This window comes from Opisthocomus hoazin, chromosome 6 (genome assembly GCF_030867145.1).
Source record: "Opisthocomus hoazin isolate bOpiHoa1 chromosome 6, bOpiHoa1.hap1, whole genome shotgun sequence".
NCBI classification, from domain to species: Eukaryota; Metazoa; Chordata; class Aves; order Opisthocomiformes; family Opisthocomidae; genus Opisthocomus; species Opisthocomus hoazin.
In genome coordinates, this window is record NC_134419.1 from 66,568,769 (window position 1) to 66,584,659 (window position 15,891).

The following is a 15,891-nucleotide window of genomic DNA, read 5'->3' on the forward strand; positions in this document are numbered from 1 at the left end:
AGCAGTATGGGCATAGCAAACGGTCAAGATTAGGTCTCCCAGAAGCCTTGTCAACCTCGTGTGCTATACTGAGTTACTGAAGAGTTAGTAGCAGTCGGTGTTATTTGTTTTACTGCCTAAAGCGAAATACAAACAGCTGAGAGGAAGATTTAGGTGTTGACTTAATCTAGAAAACATCACCAAATCAGAAGACTTTATTTTTCACAGAACCTTTAATAAAATACTTTTTCTCAAATATTAAATCAATAAAAAGGATTTTCTTAAAGGTTGTGAAAAATATTTGAGTTTTCTTTAAACAAATCCAGCTATGGCTACTTAGTAAATACTTATCAAATTAGAATTTCAAAGAAAGGAATATGGTCTTGGTTACTACTGAGAACCACTTAAATTCCAGAGATGGGGTTTATTTTTCGTTAATTTGTTAGATTTTTATTGACTGTGTGCTGCTGTTGTTTAGAATTCCTGTATATAAAGTGACAGCAATTACATGGATTTAGTTTTTTAGCTCGAAAAGCCAGAAGACAAAAGTCTTGATAACCTAAAATCTTTTACAGCTAATATCATGTGTCATACAGTTAAGGCAAAATGAATGATGTTTGATACTGACACCTTACGCTATTAATTTGTTTGCATTGAAGTAAGAGCAGGTGCTGTGTTTCCATATGGATTTTGCATCTTAAAAGCTGTTTTATTTCATTTTCAGATCAGTTGTGTAGTACTCATTTCTATATAAATTGCTGTAGTGTTTGCTCTAATAGTTACTAGACTCACAGAAATGTCTTTAGAAATCTGTACAGCCCATGCTTTTGCATAGTATGATCCTGTAGTACAAAAGTGCATAAAAAATATAAGTTGTATTTGGTTTGAACCATATGCTCATATGTTAATAACACTTCTTCTTCTTTTGCGGTACCTCTTGCATTTTTGAGTCTCTCTCTTATTTACTGGTGATTGGGTCCTACATGGGAAATCGGGAAGAATTTTACATATTGCTCTGAGCTAGAAGCAGTTCTTTCACGGAAAGAGGAATAGCATGTGGTGATTTGGATTCTGTTCTTTGGTGATGCTTCCACTATTAAACAAACAGGCATTTGTTTCCGGGTGTGTAGTTTTGTATTTAGAGCTTAAGAAGACGATTTAGAGTTTGAGGGAAAATGCAGCTGGTGCTCTAAAACTACCCATGCTATATTGGAGTGTGCAATGTTACTTTTTTATAATTCTTAGAAATAAATAAAACACATCAGCAAATTAACAGAATAATAGTCAGTTCATTTAGCCTGGTTATATTTAGAGTCTTTCTACTAATCTAGTCTAATTCATCGTGGACTGAAACACGTTCCATTCCAGCGTACGTGTCATGAAAAGTTTCTTGAAAATGTACTTAGTTATTGGTGGTTTTTGCTTTTAAATTCTTCAGAACCAAACACTTACAAACAATTAATATTTTGTTTGCTTGTATGATTATTTTCAAGGTACATCCTGTGTAGATGTCATTTACGGTTGGAGACACTAATAATGGCATCTTATAAATTCATGTTTGAGACAGTGTCAGAATAGCTGGTTTTCAGTGGAGGTTGCTTTAAACTTCCAGCTATTTTTCACAGCTTTACCACGAAGTAAACACGCTCTGCAGTCCTTTTGCCATAGCGCTTCAGGAAAATGCCACTTTTGCAGGTGGTGGTTTTCTCAACTGTTGTCTATTCTAGCTGCTGCATGAAAATGCAAGCCAGAGACTGCCATTTCTGAGAGCCCCGGGCAGCATCTGCATGCAAAAAGAGGCTGGCATATACCTCCCTTCTGCGCTGTGCTGGCGTACATAAAGCACCTATTGTTCCTTCTCTTTTCATTAAGCTCTTTTCACTAAACTAACATCCCTGCCACTGCAGTAATGCACGCTTCCCAGTACCTCTAGTGCTTGACCTGCATGTCCTATGTTCACAGTAATGCTTGCTGTGGAGAAAAAGTGTTCTTTTCGCCACCTTCTGCATGCTTATATACACTGTAGGTTTTATGTGAAGTGGAGAAAGCACCAAAAGAGCTGAGAAAAGAGCTCATGAAACGCAAGAAAGAGGAGCTTGCACAAAGCCAGCATGCTCAGGTAACAACGGCAGCTTCAAGCTACTAAAATACAAAAGGCGGCAGTATTCACACAGCTTAATGATTTCACTTCTTGTTGTTGATGAGTGAATATGGAACTTAACTCAGACTAACCCTACGTACTGCTTTCTTTCTTCGACTACTCCCGTTATCACATCCCATAGAGTATACTGTGCAGAAATGTAGGAGCAGCAATTTCCAGGTTTGAGTGTGATATTTTATATGCAGTACCAAAACCGCTATTTTTCTATGGGAAGTTTATCTGAAGTGCTTTTATGAGTGGTAAGTACCCCATAGATCCATCAAGTTATAAAGGTTATAGTCAGTCATTTCGAGCTATATAAGCGCAGTGGAAGAAAATCAATTTAATGAGTAAGCATGAGGCGTCTTGCTCGTAGAAGCAGGTAAAATGAAGTCACTTAAATGTCGAAGTGTAGGTGTATGGAAACTTTACAAGACATCATGTGTAATTTCACGCCTTCAGATGTGCTGCTTTTATATGACCCAACTAGAAAGGGAGGGGGCTAGTATTTCAGAAAAATACTGACTTTGTGATGGCCACAGAGTGAGTCTGCAACACAATAGAGTGGGTTTGGATTGAGTAACTTAAAGAGTAAAAGTTTGTGAGTGACGTAGCCGAAAATAATAGCAACTTTATGCGTTTATGTGTTTCATTCAAGAGGGGATTTCCCAGGACAGAATGGGATTGAGTATCCCCCTAACAAGGATATGTGTCCTTGAACATTTTAAGGAAACAATTAGAAACCTAAATTTTCATAGTGTTTGTAGTGACTTAGTTTGTTTCCTTTGCTGGTTTCAATTTGCTGAAGTGAGAGGTGAAAGAGACAATTTTAAAGGTGAAATATCCTTACTTGGAATGATAAAGAAGTACTAGACAAGGTGCAGATGTTTAGTTTTAGAATATCTAGAACTTTCATCAGTGACTACTTCTGTGTGATTAGCCTTGACATTTTAAAAGTATATTACTAACATACAGCAGATATTATTTCTTCTTTTTTTGAGAACAGAAATATATTTCATTATATTCTGACATAGGAAGTACATTGTGTCCCACAGGGCGTTGCTCAGGTTATGATTCAGTCTTTTCAGTTGTCTTCATGCACACTTTTCAACGCACAAATGCAGGATGTAAGTCTTAAAAAGCTGAATGAAAAAAGTTTTATTTCCCTAAGCTTTCAGATGTGTGTTTTCTCTTCTCCTGCTCATATGTGCTGATCAATGTCACTGCTGTCTCCAAACTAGTTAGCACAAATTTATGTAATTATGCACTATTCATAGTCAAAAGATCAAAATTGCAGTAGTTATTAACTCTGGGCAAGACACTGAAGTTTCACACAAACGCAATATAATAGTGTTCTCTGGGGTGTCTTGTTTGTTCAGCACATGTGAGAAACAACGTGTGACTTCTGTGTGTGCAGTGAAACAATGTATGATAAAGATATCTGAGTTTATTTTAAGATACTTATGGGACAAAACCAAGTGGTAATTTTAAAAAGGTGGGCTGCCTTGCACTGTCCACCTTTTTCAACATCCAACATGTTCTATAGTAAAGTCTGTGATATTTATTATGTGTGATACTTCAGTAGATGTGGGAAATGGAAAAGCCAGAATGTTTTCTGAGATTGCCTGGTTTATCTCACAGTGCTAGCAATTACAAAACTTCTTAAGATCTACCATGTAGAGAGAGCAGCATTGGTATTTAAATCACTGAGTAAAGCTCAAGCATAATTACTTTTTGACCATGACTACACTAGGACAGCCTTCCCCCCCACTCCCTCCAAATCAAAAAATCCCTGACAAATTAAACACAGTGTTAATTATGTGCCTGCACCCTCAGAATAATAAACTTCTTGTTTATTCTTTTCATCTGGAAAGGGAAAAGGAACAGTATTTTTCACCAGTCCATATATTTGATTAGGCATATCTGATTTAATTTACAGATGTGGCCTTCCAGTTCTTTTTGTACCCTCAGGTCTGCCACTGTCAGAACTTTTCACCAACTGATTCCATCTCTGGGTTTCTGTTGCCTAAGCATAACTCTGCTGTCCATGGGAAGAGATGAAAGCCTCATCTATTAATAACTATCTGTGAAGAGGAAAACCAAGATTCTCCTGGTCATAATAAAAAGTGCTTCTCATGAACATTTAATTCCTTATGTTGCTGACAACTCTTAGCAAGTAGCATAGGTTCAATAAAGAAAAACAAAAATACATAGCTCAGGAGACCCTTCCACTGATTGTCTGTAGCCCAGTATGGTTCTCCTGCCTGATCCCATCTCCCTTCCAACAGGCCATCTTTTAACGTTGCTTTCTTAGATATGATTGCAAATGCTTCAGCTGCCCACCTTGGCTCTGATAGGACACTGCCATCATCCTTTCTTTTGACCTTTATATCACAGTAGAAACATCTCCATTGATTTCTTGTACTTAAAGTGTATGTGTGCATGCTTGCATGCTTGTAGATGCTTTTTTTTTGATAGTTGCAAAGAAGAAAGGCAACATGCTCTTGGGCATGAGGGGGGATCCTTAATACTGACCGCTTTTCATGATGTGGTGCAACAGACAGGTACACCTTGGAGAAGGGGCAGACGCAAGTGATATGGAGATTGCATCTGGCAAGTGGCAAATCGCTTTGTGAGGAGCCAGCTCAGCTCTGGTGCGACAAGCTTACGAGTCCTGCAGAATGCAGCTCCTGCAAAAGCCACTGGGTGTCTTTGTAGCGGTCTTGCAGAACTCCCAACCTCAGTATCTTTGCGTTCATGACAGGATGAACCACTCAGGACTGAGACACAAATCTGAAACCCAGCTGTGTAGATAAACAGGCTTTAACTAATCATCCAAAGCAGAATAATCATACTTTTATTTTCTTACATCCATGAACAAAAAAAAGATGTAATGAGATCAACTTTATATTGAGCACGCTTGTCTGCTAGCTTTGAACCTGCAGCTTGTTTTGAGGAGAGAGAAGAGATGGAATTAATTGCGGATTGTTCACTAGTTTGTTACCTTTAGTCTTATTTCTGAAGGTATTATTTAAATATTACATATACTCTTAATTACTCTCTATGTAGAAAATACAAGAGATGCATAATTTTATAGCCAAGGCATATTAGCTCAAATTTTCGTAGATGGATTTGTTTCATATATAGCTAATACTGAGAGAACTGGGAGTTTCATTAAAATGTAATGTGGTTAGAAGAACACAATTTGATTTACTCCTATTGGTTTTTACCAGGAGCAGGAATTTGTGCAGAAGCAGCAACAAGAACTGGATGCATCTCTGAAGAAAATTATTCAGCAGCAGAAGACAGAACTAGCTACTATTGAACGGGATTGCCTCAACAACAAACAGCAGCTCATGAGAGGTATCCAGCGTCAGACTCTCTTTTTAAAAACAGAGATTTGTGTTGTACTTTAACAAAACAATAGTCTGCCTTAAATTTATGAAATCAAGACCTTCATGACTATTCTAGCACTGTAATAAAAATATTTGCTACGGAATAGCATTGTTCTTAAAGTGCACTTGTAGGCCACTTCTAAACACACCCTAGCAGGCAGATTCGAGAGTACTGTACTGCACTTTCTGAACCAACCTTCCTCTGTTTTCCAGCTCGCGAAGCTGCAATCTGGGAGCTGGAAGAGCGACATCTACAAGAGAAGCACCAGCTCCTCAAACAGCAGCTCAAAGATCAGTACTTCATGCAGAGACACCAGCTGCTGAAGAGGCATGAAAAAGTTAGTGTTGACTTTGACGGTTTCTTTCGTGTATTGTAATATCCGTTTTTTAATCACATAGTCTTATGATCTCTACTGGTAGCTGTTTGCTTGCACAGGCAAGACCCACACAGGTATTTTGAAGCTGTATACGGTCTGTTGAAATAAAAAAAGCTTAATCGTTGTACTTTAATAACTCAGTAGCATGTTGAGGTATAAGCAGTCATATTTTTACCTTTTGATTCTTAAAAAAAACTCCACAACATCAACCGTTTTCTATTAAAAATACCTAATTCTGCTTATACACCAAAACTGGTTTTGGCTTGTGCTTAAATAAAACTAATTGGTAGGAAATCATCCTGGAATTAAATGAACATAATAAACTGGATTAGCTTTTGGGCAAGTAGCTGACAACTGTCTCTTTATAGATAAATCCTGTCAAAGCCCAGAAGACAACACGTACTTTCCCCAAGGCATTTTGTTTTTATAGAAAACGCTAAACAGAATAGTTCAATATTTGAAAATGTAAGCCAAATAGAGAGATATTATAGTCCAGTCCTTTGTGACTGGATCAGGAGCAGCCTCCACTGAAGGCTCGTTTCTGCCTGGGCTGGCTATCGCCATAATGGCTGTTGCTTCCACCAGCTTGTGCGGCAGACTGACCCTTCACAACTGCAGTAGTGGAAGTTCAGTTCCACAAAAGTTCCTGCCTTTGAATAACATAGACTTCTTAACATGCAGTTCAGGAGCTGAACAACCACTGGTAAATATATGCATATTTGTGTTCATTAGAGCATTAGAGAATTTCACCTGGGTTGGGCATGATCCAGAGCGCTCTGGGGTAGGTGGAAGGTGCCCTCTCCCCATTGATGTCACTAGGGTTGGGTCTGTCTTTCTGCTGGAAGAAGCTGACTCAAACAGCATGCTTATGGATCAAATGAGATGCAAATATTCTAACTTAATACTTACACTGTAACGTTTCCATATGGTTAAAATTTTAGGAAACAGAACAAATGCAGAGATACAATCAACGCCTTATCGAGGAGCTAAAGAACAAGCAAACTCAGGAAAGAGCAAGACTGCCTAAAATTCAGCGAAGTGAAGCAAAGACTCGAATGGCTATGTTTAAGAAAAGTTTAAGGATCAATTCATTAGCCTCTCCAGACCAAGATCGTGAAAAAATTAAGCAGGTAATTAATAAAAGCCATTTTAATAGTGTAAGTGCTTAATGTGAGGGTGGGATAGAGCGCACTCTCAGCAAGTTCATGGATGGTACAAAACTGGGTTGATGTACTGGGTGAGGTTGGAGGAAGTCACCCTTGCCCTCTGCACTGGTGAGACACAATCTGGAGTGCTGGGTCCAGTCCTGGGCTCCCCAGTACAAGACAGACATGGATTTACTGGAGCAAGTCCTGCAAAGGGCCTTGAAGATGACTGAGGGACTGGTGGGTCCTGTTATAGGATGAGAGGCTGAATACCCGGGACACCTCAGCCTGGAGAAGAGAAGGCTTGGGATGATCTAATCCGTGTGTGAGTTCCCGACGGGAGGGATCAAAGAAGGTGGAGCCAGACTCTTCTCAGTGGTGCACAGCGACAGGATGAGAGGTGGCGGGCACAATTCAAACACAGAAAATCCAACATGCACATAAGAAGATACTTTTGTAGTGTGAGGACGGTCAGACGCTGGAACAGGTTACCCAGAGAGGTTGTGGGGATAGAACCCAACTGGATGCAGTCCTGCGCAGCCTGCTCTAGTTGACCCTGCTTTGAGTAAGGGGGGTGATCTTCACAGGTCCCTTCCAACCTCAATCGTTCTGTGGATCTGTGAAATATTATTAAGAATACTTGATTTTTGTGAGTTTTTGAACTAAAACTGTAGGTATCCACTCATTCTTCAAAAGGGAATGTCGTGAAGAGGTTTAGAGATCTCCTTTGTACTGATGCACAAAAGTCCCAAAGCATGATTTCATACCGTGAGCACTGCAAGGCTGAAAACTCTGGAAAATTCAATCTCCTGTAGCTGTGTAACACCAACCTTAACCGACACGCGTGGCAACACTGCGGTGTCACTTGGCTTCAGAGGCAGACAGTTTCAGGGGTCTGGAAGTGAAATGTGTTGTGTTTTAAGGAAAAATTGGAGTGCAGACAGAGAAATGGAATGACAGACAAAACTGAGGGCACTCCCTTTGTAAGCATTTTAAAAAAGAACAAAGAAAATGCAGTTATTGTTTAAACCTTTTAAAACAATTCTTTTCAGCTATTCTGTATGTATGCATTTTGTTATGCTTTTGACTCATGTAAATCATTGTATCTGGAGGCACAATATAAACTATCTCTTTATTGTTAATTTTAGTTTGCTATTCAAGAAGAAAAGAGACAGAAGAATGAGAGACTGGCTCAGCATCAGAAACATGAAAACCAAATGCGGGACCTTCAGTTGCAGTGTGAAGCAAACATCAGAGAACTGCATCAGTTACAGGTTAAAAATAGATCGTATTAAATGAACATTCAGTGGGAAGACCCGGGTTAATAACAGCCACAGGCGAAGCAGAAACATCTTTTCCTTAATTTTTAGTGATTGGTCTAGATTTTTTTTCAACTTTGCTTTCAAAGGCCAGCATCATACTGCTTAACCAGACTCATGTGCTTATGTCTATAAATGAGAACTCATTTTACACACAAGAAGAGCATGAACCAGAAGCAGATGATCACTTCTAGAATAACTGTCGAGTTCCCAGTGCTATTTTCTGTAGGCAGCATTTCCTTTTAACCTGATTTTGCTGAAATACCATTAATCAGAACAGACGTAGGCAGCGCCAGGCACTACCCACAAGTCGTTTGTGGCAGCACATGGAATGAGGTGGCTTGTACAAAGCGCAGGCTGCCGTGCGTACGTGAGCCTCTGGAAGGCATTTGGAAGGAATTCTCTTTTTGCGATAAGGAACTGTAAGTTGTCCCTTTTGGGATGCACTTTGTGCAAGTTGCTGCTGTATGCCAGAGGCCTTTCCCACTAAATGTGCTTCTCCCTGTTTCAGGGGCACAAGGGAGTTTTAAAGCATTAATGCTCAACTGCTGATAACCTTTGCGTAGAGAAGTCTTGCAGTGACCGGTGAAGCTAGTTCTGCTCTGCTCGCTTTCTTACGTCCTGTGAAAACCGTCCCTGAGTGTGCCACTCAAATGCCTCAGTAAATCCCCAAGTACCGTGGGAGGGAGTCTTGTGAGAGTTTCAGCTTAAGTAAAATTGAGCAGATTAGGGCTGCTCTGAGCTTCACCAAGAAAAATTGGCCCCTCGCTGCCCTCAGCTCCAGCCAAGTGCTTGGCATTTTTGTGCCTGTGGTTTTGTACTCTGCGTCACACCCAGCTGGGACTGGAACCCTGGAAACAAGAACATGGGGGTTTAGAGACCGCCATTGCCAACTGCTCTGAACAATCAAAGATCTGATGTAGCCAAATGCTTTATTTTTTTTTTCTTACCATGCTTCAGAAGTCCTCTGAAGGTTAGGCAGATGCACCTACAGCTTACGGAGCGGAATGTGAAGCTGGTGTGTGGTTTGATTATCCTTATCCATTTCACAGGGCGATTCTGAGGCTGCTTCTGCAAGCACGTTTCTCTCCTCTCTAAGCCCCGTGTGTTAGTCTCAGCTCCTTGGCAGCAAGAGTTGAAATATTTCCAAAAAGTGACCTCCTTTTTAATGTAATTGATTTTAAGAAGTTACACAAACTGTCTGCAGAAAGCAGAGCAGAAGCGCTGTATGACCTTGAAAAGCAGTATTACGCAGTGAGACACAGTTTTGAGTAACGCTGTCAGCTGCTGCCGTGATTCCCAACACTGTGTTTGGATTTACAAGCATTTCTTATCTCAGTTGGTTCTGGTGGAAAGGTCAGCTTTTGATAATGCAGCCTCGTAACATACTTTTGTCTTCTAATTGGCCACATCACTATTTACATGGAATAAGCTAATTAAAAAGAATTAGGACAACATATGTCACTGTACAAATGTGGAGTTGCCTAATCTGAATTAGTTTTACATAAGGATTATCTTTATCTTGTTTTAAGAATGAAAAATGCCATCTACTGGTTGAGCATGAGACTCAGAAGCTAAAAGAGCTCGATGAAGAGCACAGCCAAGAACTGAAGGAGTGGAGAGAGAAGTTGAGACCGAGAAAAAAGGTAAATCAGAGCAGTTTGTGAATCGGAAGAGTTGGATCTAGAAAATAGAGTACAAAAAGTACCGCAGAGGAGGAGAATCAAGCTGCTGTGCAAAACTGCTGTAGTTCACTGAGTAATGAAAGATGTTAAAACAAAGTGCAAGAGCTGAGCAAAGGGCAGGTGCAAGAAAAAAGGGCTTGCATGTTGTCAGCCTCTTGCAGCGCATGTGTGCAAATCTGCACATAAAACTTCTTAGCTGGAGGTAAGTCTGGCTTTAGGAATATACTTCAGAAGCCAGTAGGTTACTGCAAAAATGGAGTGCTACGTAACGGAGAGAGGGTGCTGCAGGTTGGTTTGGGGTTTTATATTTTATTTGAAAATGGGCAGTACTAGATTTTCACACAGTTCAGAGAGCTTCCTGTGGGCAGATGGTGCCCTTAGCTGCTCTCTCTTGGTCGTCTGCAGTTTCATAATTGCTAGGTGATTTTTTTTTTTTTTGTAATGGCGCGGGGAGTCACCATGTTACATCAGTCGATGTGTCAGCAGAGTAATAGGTTTCTTGTTCTTTGCCTTGTAATCCTATGGCAATCTGATTTCGGTTTTAGACGCTGGAAGAAGAATTTGCCAGGAAACTGCAGGAACAGGAAGTTTTCTTTAAAATGACTGGAGAATCCGAATGCCTTAACCCTTCAACACAAAGCCGGATTTCAAAATTCTATCCAATCCCCAGCCTTCACTCCACTGGGTCGTAACTCTGGGAACTGCTGTAGGGTTTTCATATCTGGAATTCTCCATCCTCCTCGTCTAACCTGACTTCATCTGCAGCGTACAGCAAAGGACGGAGCGCTTTCGTTTTTGGTGGAGACAATCGGTGTCGCGATCGGTTTCGTTACTTCTCGGAATGGAAGAAAAGAAAAAAGGTGTCTAATGGTAACGTTACGTCCTTCAGATGTTTCAAGAATAAGTGGGGTTTTTATCTCCGTCTCAAAAAGTATGCTATCTGTGCGTTTGACTTTAAGCCTAAAATATTAATTATGCTCTTTCTGATCACAAAAAAATAGTTTCTCATGTGAACATTTAAATGGTGTAATATTAGTTCTGCTATTGTGTTTTTAAGCGTCTGATTTCTCCATGAGAGAATTCCACAACTGAAACTGTCGTGAGAGGTTTAAAACTTCAGAATGTTGAGCAGTGTCTGCACAGCAAGGACTGAGACCAATTACTCGGAGCACGCCAGTAATCAGAGAAAGAAACCCTTATGTTTAAACAGGATGGGTAAAAGCAAAAGCCTTCGCAGCTTCTTTAAAAATAAACCTCTGGCATAAATTAAACTGAGCTGATCTCCATGACATATTTTGTCCATTAGTTCCAGAATGAAATGGGGTGCTAGTTTAATTACTGCAGTGCCTGAAATGCATAGATATGCTAATCCTGGCAACAGGAGAGTGTTTTGTCATTTAAAAATACAAAACTCCTTAGCATTGTTGTTGTAACTGTACAAACCGGAAGATTTCTTGCTGCTACTGCCATTTTTGTTGTAAATCCTCACCCTAAAATATTTTGCACTAAAATATGTAAAGGTGAAAGAAATGCTAACTTTAAAATGCACAGTTTATTATTTTCCTTAGCTATTATAGGTAGTTAGTTCTACAAATCGAAAAATCTGTAGAATGTGTTTTTCAGAAAGCGGTGTGCAAACGCGCGCGGTTCCTCTGACCCTCCCGGGAACGGGTGTAGCCATCGTTCTCTTCTTACCAAAGCCTGCTCCTTCAGCCTCCATCCCCAGCGCGGAGATGGATGCTCCTATTTATAAATAACCATGGCTGAAGTCTGATTTGATTAGAAGTGTTAGATGTGATTTTTTTTTTTATTTTAGTCATTTTATTTTATAGAAAGATTTTAAGTTAAATATATAGGCAAACTGCTTTATGACGCTGGGTTTTTTGCATTTGTGTTGCCACGTACTAACACAGGCAGGTTTTCTTTTTCAAGTTGGTAGATGTACAATAAGTTATTTTACCTCACTGATGTGCAGTGGAAAAAATCTGAACTGTTTCTGGTAGAGCTGGTAGGGCAATCCGGCGCTGTTAGGTCACTTCTGCTGCACTCTTTGTGGTGGTCAGAGCTGGGGTCCTGCCAAGACCAGTATTACAAGCTGTGCTTTGCTACGCTGGAGTTCCGTTTGTAAAATAGTGTTTGCTTTCCGTCATTTGAGGCCTGGCTTGCTGGTCTCCTCTGGCCTCAGCGGTAAGCGGTTTGTTCTGCTCGCTTGCGTCAAATGTGCGACTGGTGGCCGTTACGTGACGCTCAGTTCGTGGGGACAGGATTCACGCATGTGAGTGAACTCCAGAAGTATCACAGGACGTCAGTCGGACATGTCGAAATCTGGGATGCTGAAATTCTCGGACGTTGAACCGATACCTTCTCAATGAAGACACTTCATTTCCAGCACAAGTAAAAAAAAATTGGAAAATGCATGTTTTAATTTCAATTTTGTAACTTTTTGATAGCATAATTACTTTAATAGCTAGCCTTCATTTCTGGCATTTTATTATGTAAATGTCTATTGTGTACTGTTGTAAATTCACGTACCATATCTCTAGAGTGTTATCTGTTACTAAATGCAAAGTTCTTTAAATGTTTTTTTTTTCAGTAGGGTGAAAAATGTCTTTGAAGGCCTTTTACTTTTAAAGCTCCACCATCATAAATTGACTGTTACTAACAGAACATTAAATAATCTTCATCTCTGTCTTGAACAGAATTTATTTGCAGTGCCGTATGAAGTAGGCTCAGTGCGTTACTCGGGGAGCAGGCAGGGCAGGCAGACTTCCCCTCCCGGATCGTCTCTGCCTTCGTCCACGTTAAATCCTCAGAGGGAAACGTCAGTCTTCTCCTGACATTTTTGGCAGTGTCGGTGATAACTTGCCAGTAGATCTCGGCATAGTGTTTACCTCTGTCTAAATCTTCTAAATCTTTTACTTGACGCTCCTGCTCACAGAAGCCCCTGCACATGGGGTCTCGCTGCACATGGCACAAGTAACCCAGCCCTGCAGCGGAGGAGGGATCGGGCGCGGCGGTGGGGGCTGCAGCCGGGTGCATGCTCAGGCCTCCCGGGGTGCAGTGCTGTTCAGCAGCTGCAGCCTTGTGAACTGTGCTGAGAATTGGTAACAGGTGTGAAAATAGGTTTTTCTGGGGGCAGCAGGAACTAGCGTGAGTACTTACACGGTGTTAAGTACTGCAGAAGCTGAAAGAGGCGTGCAATGTTCTGTCAACGTCAGAGAACTCCATTCAAATGAATTTGGTCTCGCATAGGCCTGGAAGAGATCTCCTGAGATGCCAAATCCCATCTCTCTACTGGCACGTGTCACTTCCCTTTAGTAGAGGTCAGAAGCTCCCTCTCCAAGGGAGCTGGGCGCATTTTCCTTACCCTAAACAACGTGCTTTCTCACTGAGTGTGTGGCAGATCTCATTTTCCCCACGTGCCCTTCAAAAGATGACTGCAAATCAGTATTTTGGCACCTTTGTGTTTTACTACATCATAAATACTGTCCACAGGGAAACGAGCAAAGGTGCTGAAGTGTGTGAACTGCAGTGCAAGCTGTCGGTTGTCCACTGGTATTTACAGCGGATTCTCACAAAACCCTGCCTGCAGGCCCGCGGCCTCCGACGGCTTCAGTCGCGGCAGCTCTGCGCCCGTCCCGGTGGTTACTGGGTCTGAGCTGTCTGCGGGATCCCGCCGGCCCCTGCTTGTGCAGCGCTGCCGGGGAGACCTTCGGCTCTCCCAGCCGCGGGAGTCTCGCTGCCCCTGTTCCTGCGGTGAGGAGCTGCACCGGCGACAAACGCGGCCTCTCACCGGAGCAGGGCTGTCTGAGAGGGTCTGCCAGCCGCGGAGAGCGGGGCCCCGCCGCAGCCCTCGGCCTCCCCCCCGGCCCAGGGGAGCTTGGCTGTTGGCCTGGCTCTAGTGGGTCTTTTCCTCTCTGATTCCCATAAACCAGATTTGTTTCTTTTTCCAAGCACTCTGCTGAACACAAGAAGCACGTAGGTATGACAAGATGCGATACTGAGGTGTGGTTACGATGGGTTAGATAGAGCCTGATTTATTACAAATTTTTCTTTAGAAGCTGTTAACTGAGCTGAGATGGAGAGGAGGCAGTGCCGTGCTGTCCTGGCCGGTGGCGCTCGCTCAGACTGATTTTTCACATCACTTTTAAGATGCTGATCTTCATTCCGAGCCGCATCCTTTTTTTCAGACAGTGCTGTAAGCTAATACCCTTTTAAAATTCCATTCACAGGTATTCAATATCTAATCAACCACATGGTTTAAAAAATATTCTTGCGTCCCGGAGGACTTTCTCTGTTACAACTCCATGCTACTGATCTTTTTTCTTAACAAATAGGAAACTTAGCAGCTTAACTAAGACAGAGCCAAGCAAAGCAGTAATGTAATGCAATTACTTTCGTCACACCACATCTTTTACGATGGCAACAGCACGCAGCTTAAGCTGATTCTCCACCTGAAACAGAGTCTGCCTTGCAAGTGTTTCAAGGACGCTTTGGTACATGGAAGATTTAAAGAAGGTTTTTTAACTTCAGGCACTTACATCTACTTTTAGGCAGCCTGATTTTCAGAGCAGCTGTGCAGCTGCAGCTCCTCGGACCTCAGAAATGCCCATCTTTGCTGAAAACCAGGGATGAGGCTGCACTGTGCAGGTCAGCTCCGTGCGGGCCACCTCGGCTGAACTGCTGCCTCGGTTCATCGGCGGCGGGGCGGGTTCAGAGGCCAGTGACTGTGCGGTCGCTGGAGGAAGGGGCGCGGAGGACCACTGGGGGTGGTCGCTGCGGAGGTAACTTTCTGCTATGTTAGTGTTTACAGCCCTGTCATTCTCCTTCAAAACCTGCTTCTGGATCCCAGAAACTTCCTTGCATTGGTGGGTCCACGCACGTTTCCTGTCCCCTGACTCGCACTGTCAGCTTCGCGTCAGCTGCGAGACGAGGTTGGGGAGAATTAACCCTCCTCGCCCACAGGCAAGCCGAGGCCAGGATGCCCTGGCGTGTTCCTCACTCTTACACAAGGTGAGAACAGATAAAGAGAAGGCCAAAGAAACTTCACAGCTTTTCTCTGTATTGCTTGCGGAGCTCTCAGTTGTTCCCCACCCTCTTTCTCTCGCCTCAGTCCTCACTCTTCATCTCTGAGGCTGCTTCTGGCCTTGAGGGCATTCAGTGGGGCCAGAGGACAAAGGAGGAACGCGTCCCAAACCGGCTCCTGAGTAAGGAGGGGCTCGTGGGCTTCCACTGCACAGAAAGCAGCAGGGAGGCGCTGGGCCCAAAGATGCTCTTGTTTTCTAAAATTACCGAGCCAGGCGTGCCGAGCTTTCTCTGTCTCCTGATTATCAGTCCTAGAATGGTGGGAAGGACAGAAACGAGAAGGACCCTGAGCACAATCTGTAACGCTGAACACAAGCCTGAGGCATCTCCAGCCTCGTGCTGTCCCAGCACCTTGTGGAATGTTTTGTGTTAGCTGCAAACCGAGGCATTTTTGCCTTACAGAGAGCAACCAAAAATCGTGAGGTGGACGAATAATTGGCCAAGGGTCTGTGTGTACAGCTCGTGGAAGTGAACTCGCAGTAGCAGCCATACAAATGGCACGTTTTTTTGTCTTTGTTTCTAAAAGTAATTTGATTTCATGGCTTTCTGTAGAATATTGTAATAATTCTGCTGTAAATACAATAAAACCACAGTTTGCTGAGATGGCCTCCGTGTTGTTGATGGAAAACAGATGAAATACAAGTGACACTGTCAGCCACCGGAACCACCGGGCGCGTCTGCCCATGGCCGTGGTGCAACTGGTGCTCGCTGCCCCATGTAACACCGACCAGGGAAGCTCGGGGTGACAAACACACTTTAATTGGGC

The 15,891-nt window shown here is 42.4% G+C and overlaps 1 protein-coding gene across 3 annotated transcripts in view; it reads left to right on the forward strand.

Moving 5' to 3' along the window:
* Window positions 1–15,726, forward strand: part of SLK (STE20 like kinase) — a 50,635-nt gene extending 34,909 nt beyond the window's left edge. For 2 of the 3 annotated variants that reach the window (XM_075423678.1, XM_075423680.1), the window contains exons 13-18: window positions 5,353–5,482; window positions 5,728–5,852; window positions 6,833–7,021; window positions 8,185–8,310; window positions 9,888–10,001; window positions 10,586–15,726. In XM_075423678.1, the coding sequence (XP_075279793.1) occupies window positions 5,353–5,482; window positions 5,728–5,852; window positions 6,833–7,021; window positions 8,185–8,310; window positions 9,888–10,001; window positions 10,586–10,732 (831 nt within the window). In that variant the 3' untranslated portion in view covers window positions 10,733–15,726. Of the gene's footprint in view, window positions 1–2,005; window positions 2,099–5,352; window positions 5,483–5,727; window positions 5,853–6,832; window positions 7,022–8,184; window positions 8,311–9,887; window positions 10,002–10,585 lie in introns of all 3 variants that reach the window. The other variant, XM_075423681.1, reaches the window with a different exon arrangement.
* Window positions 15,727–15,891: the final 165 nt, after the last annotated feature.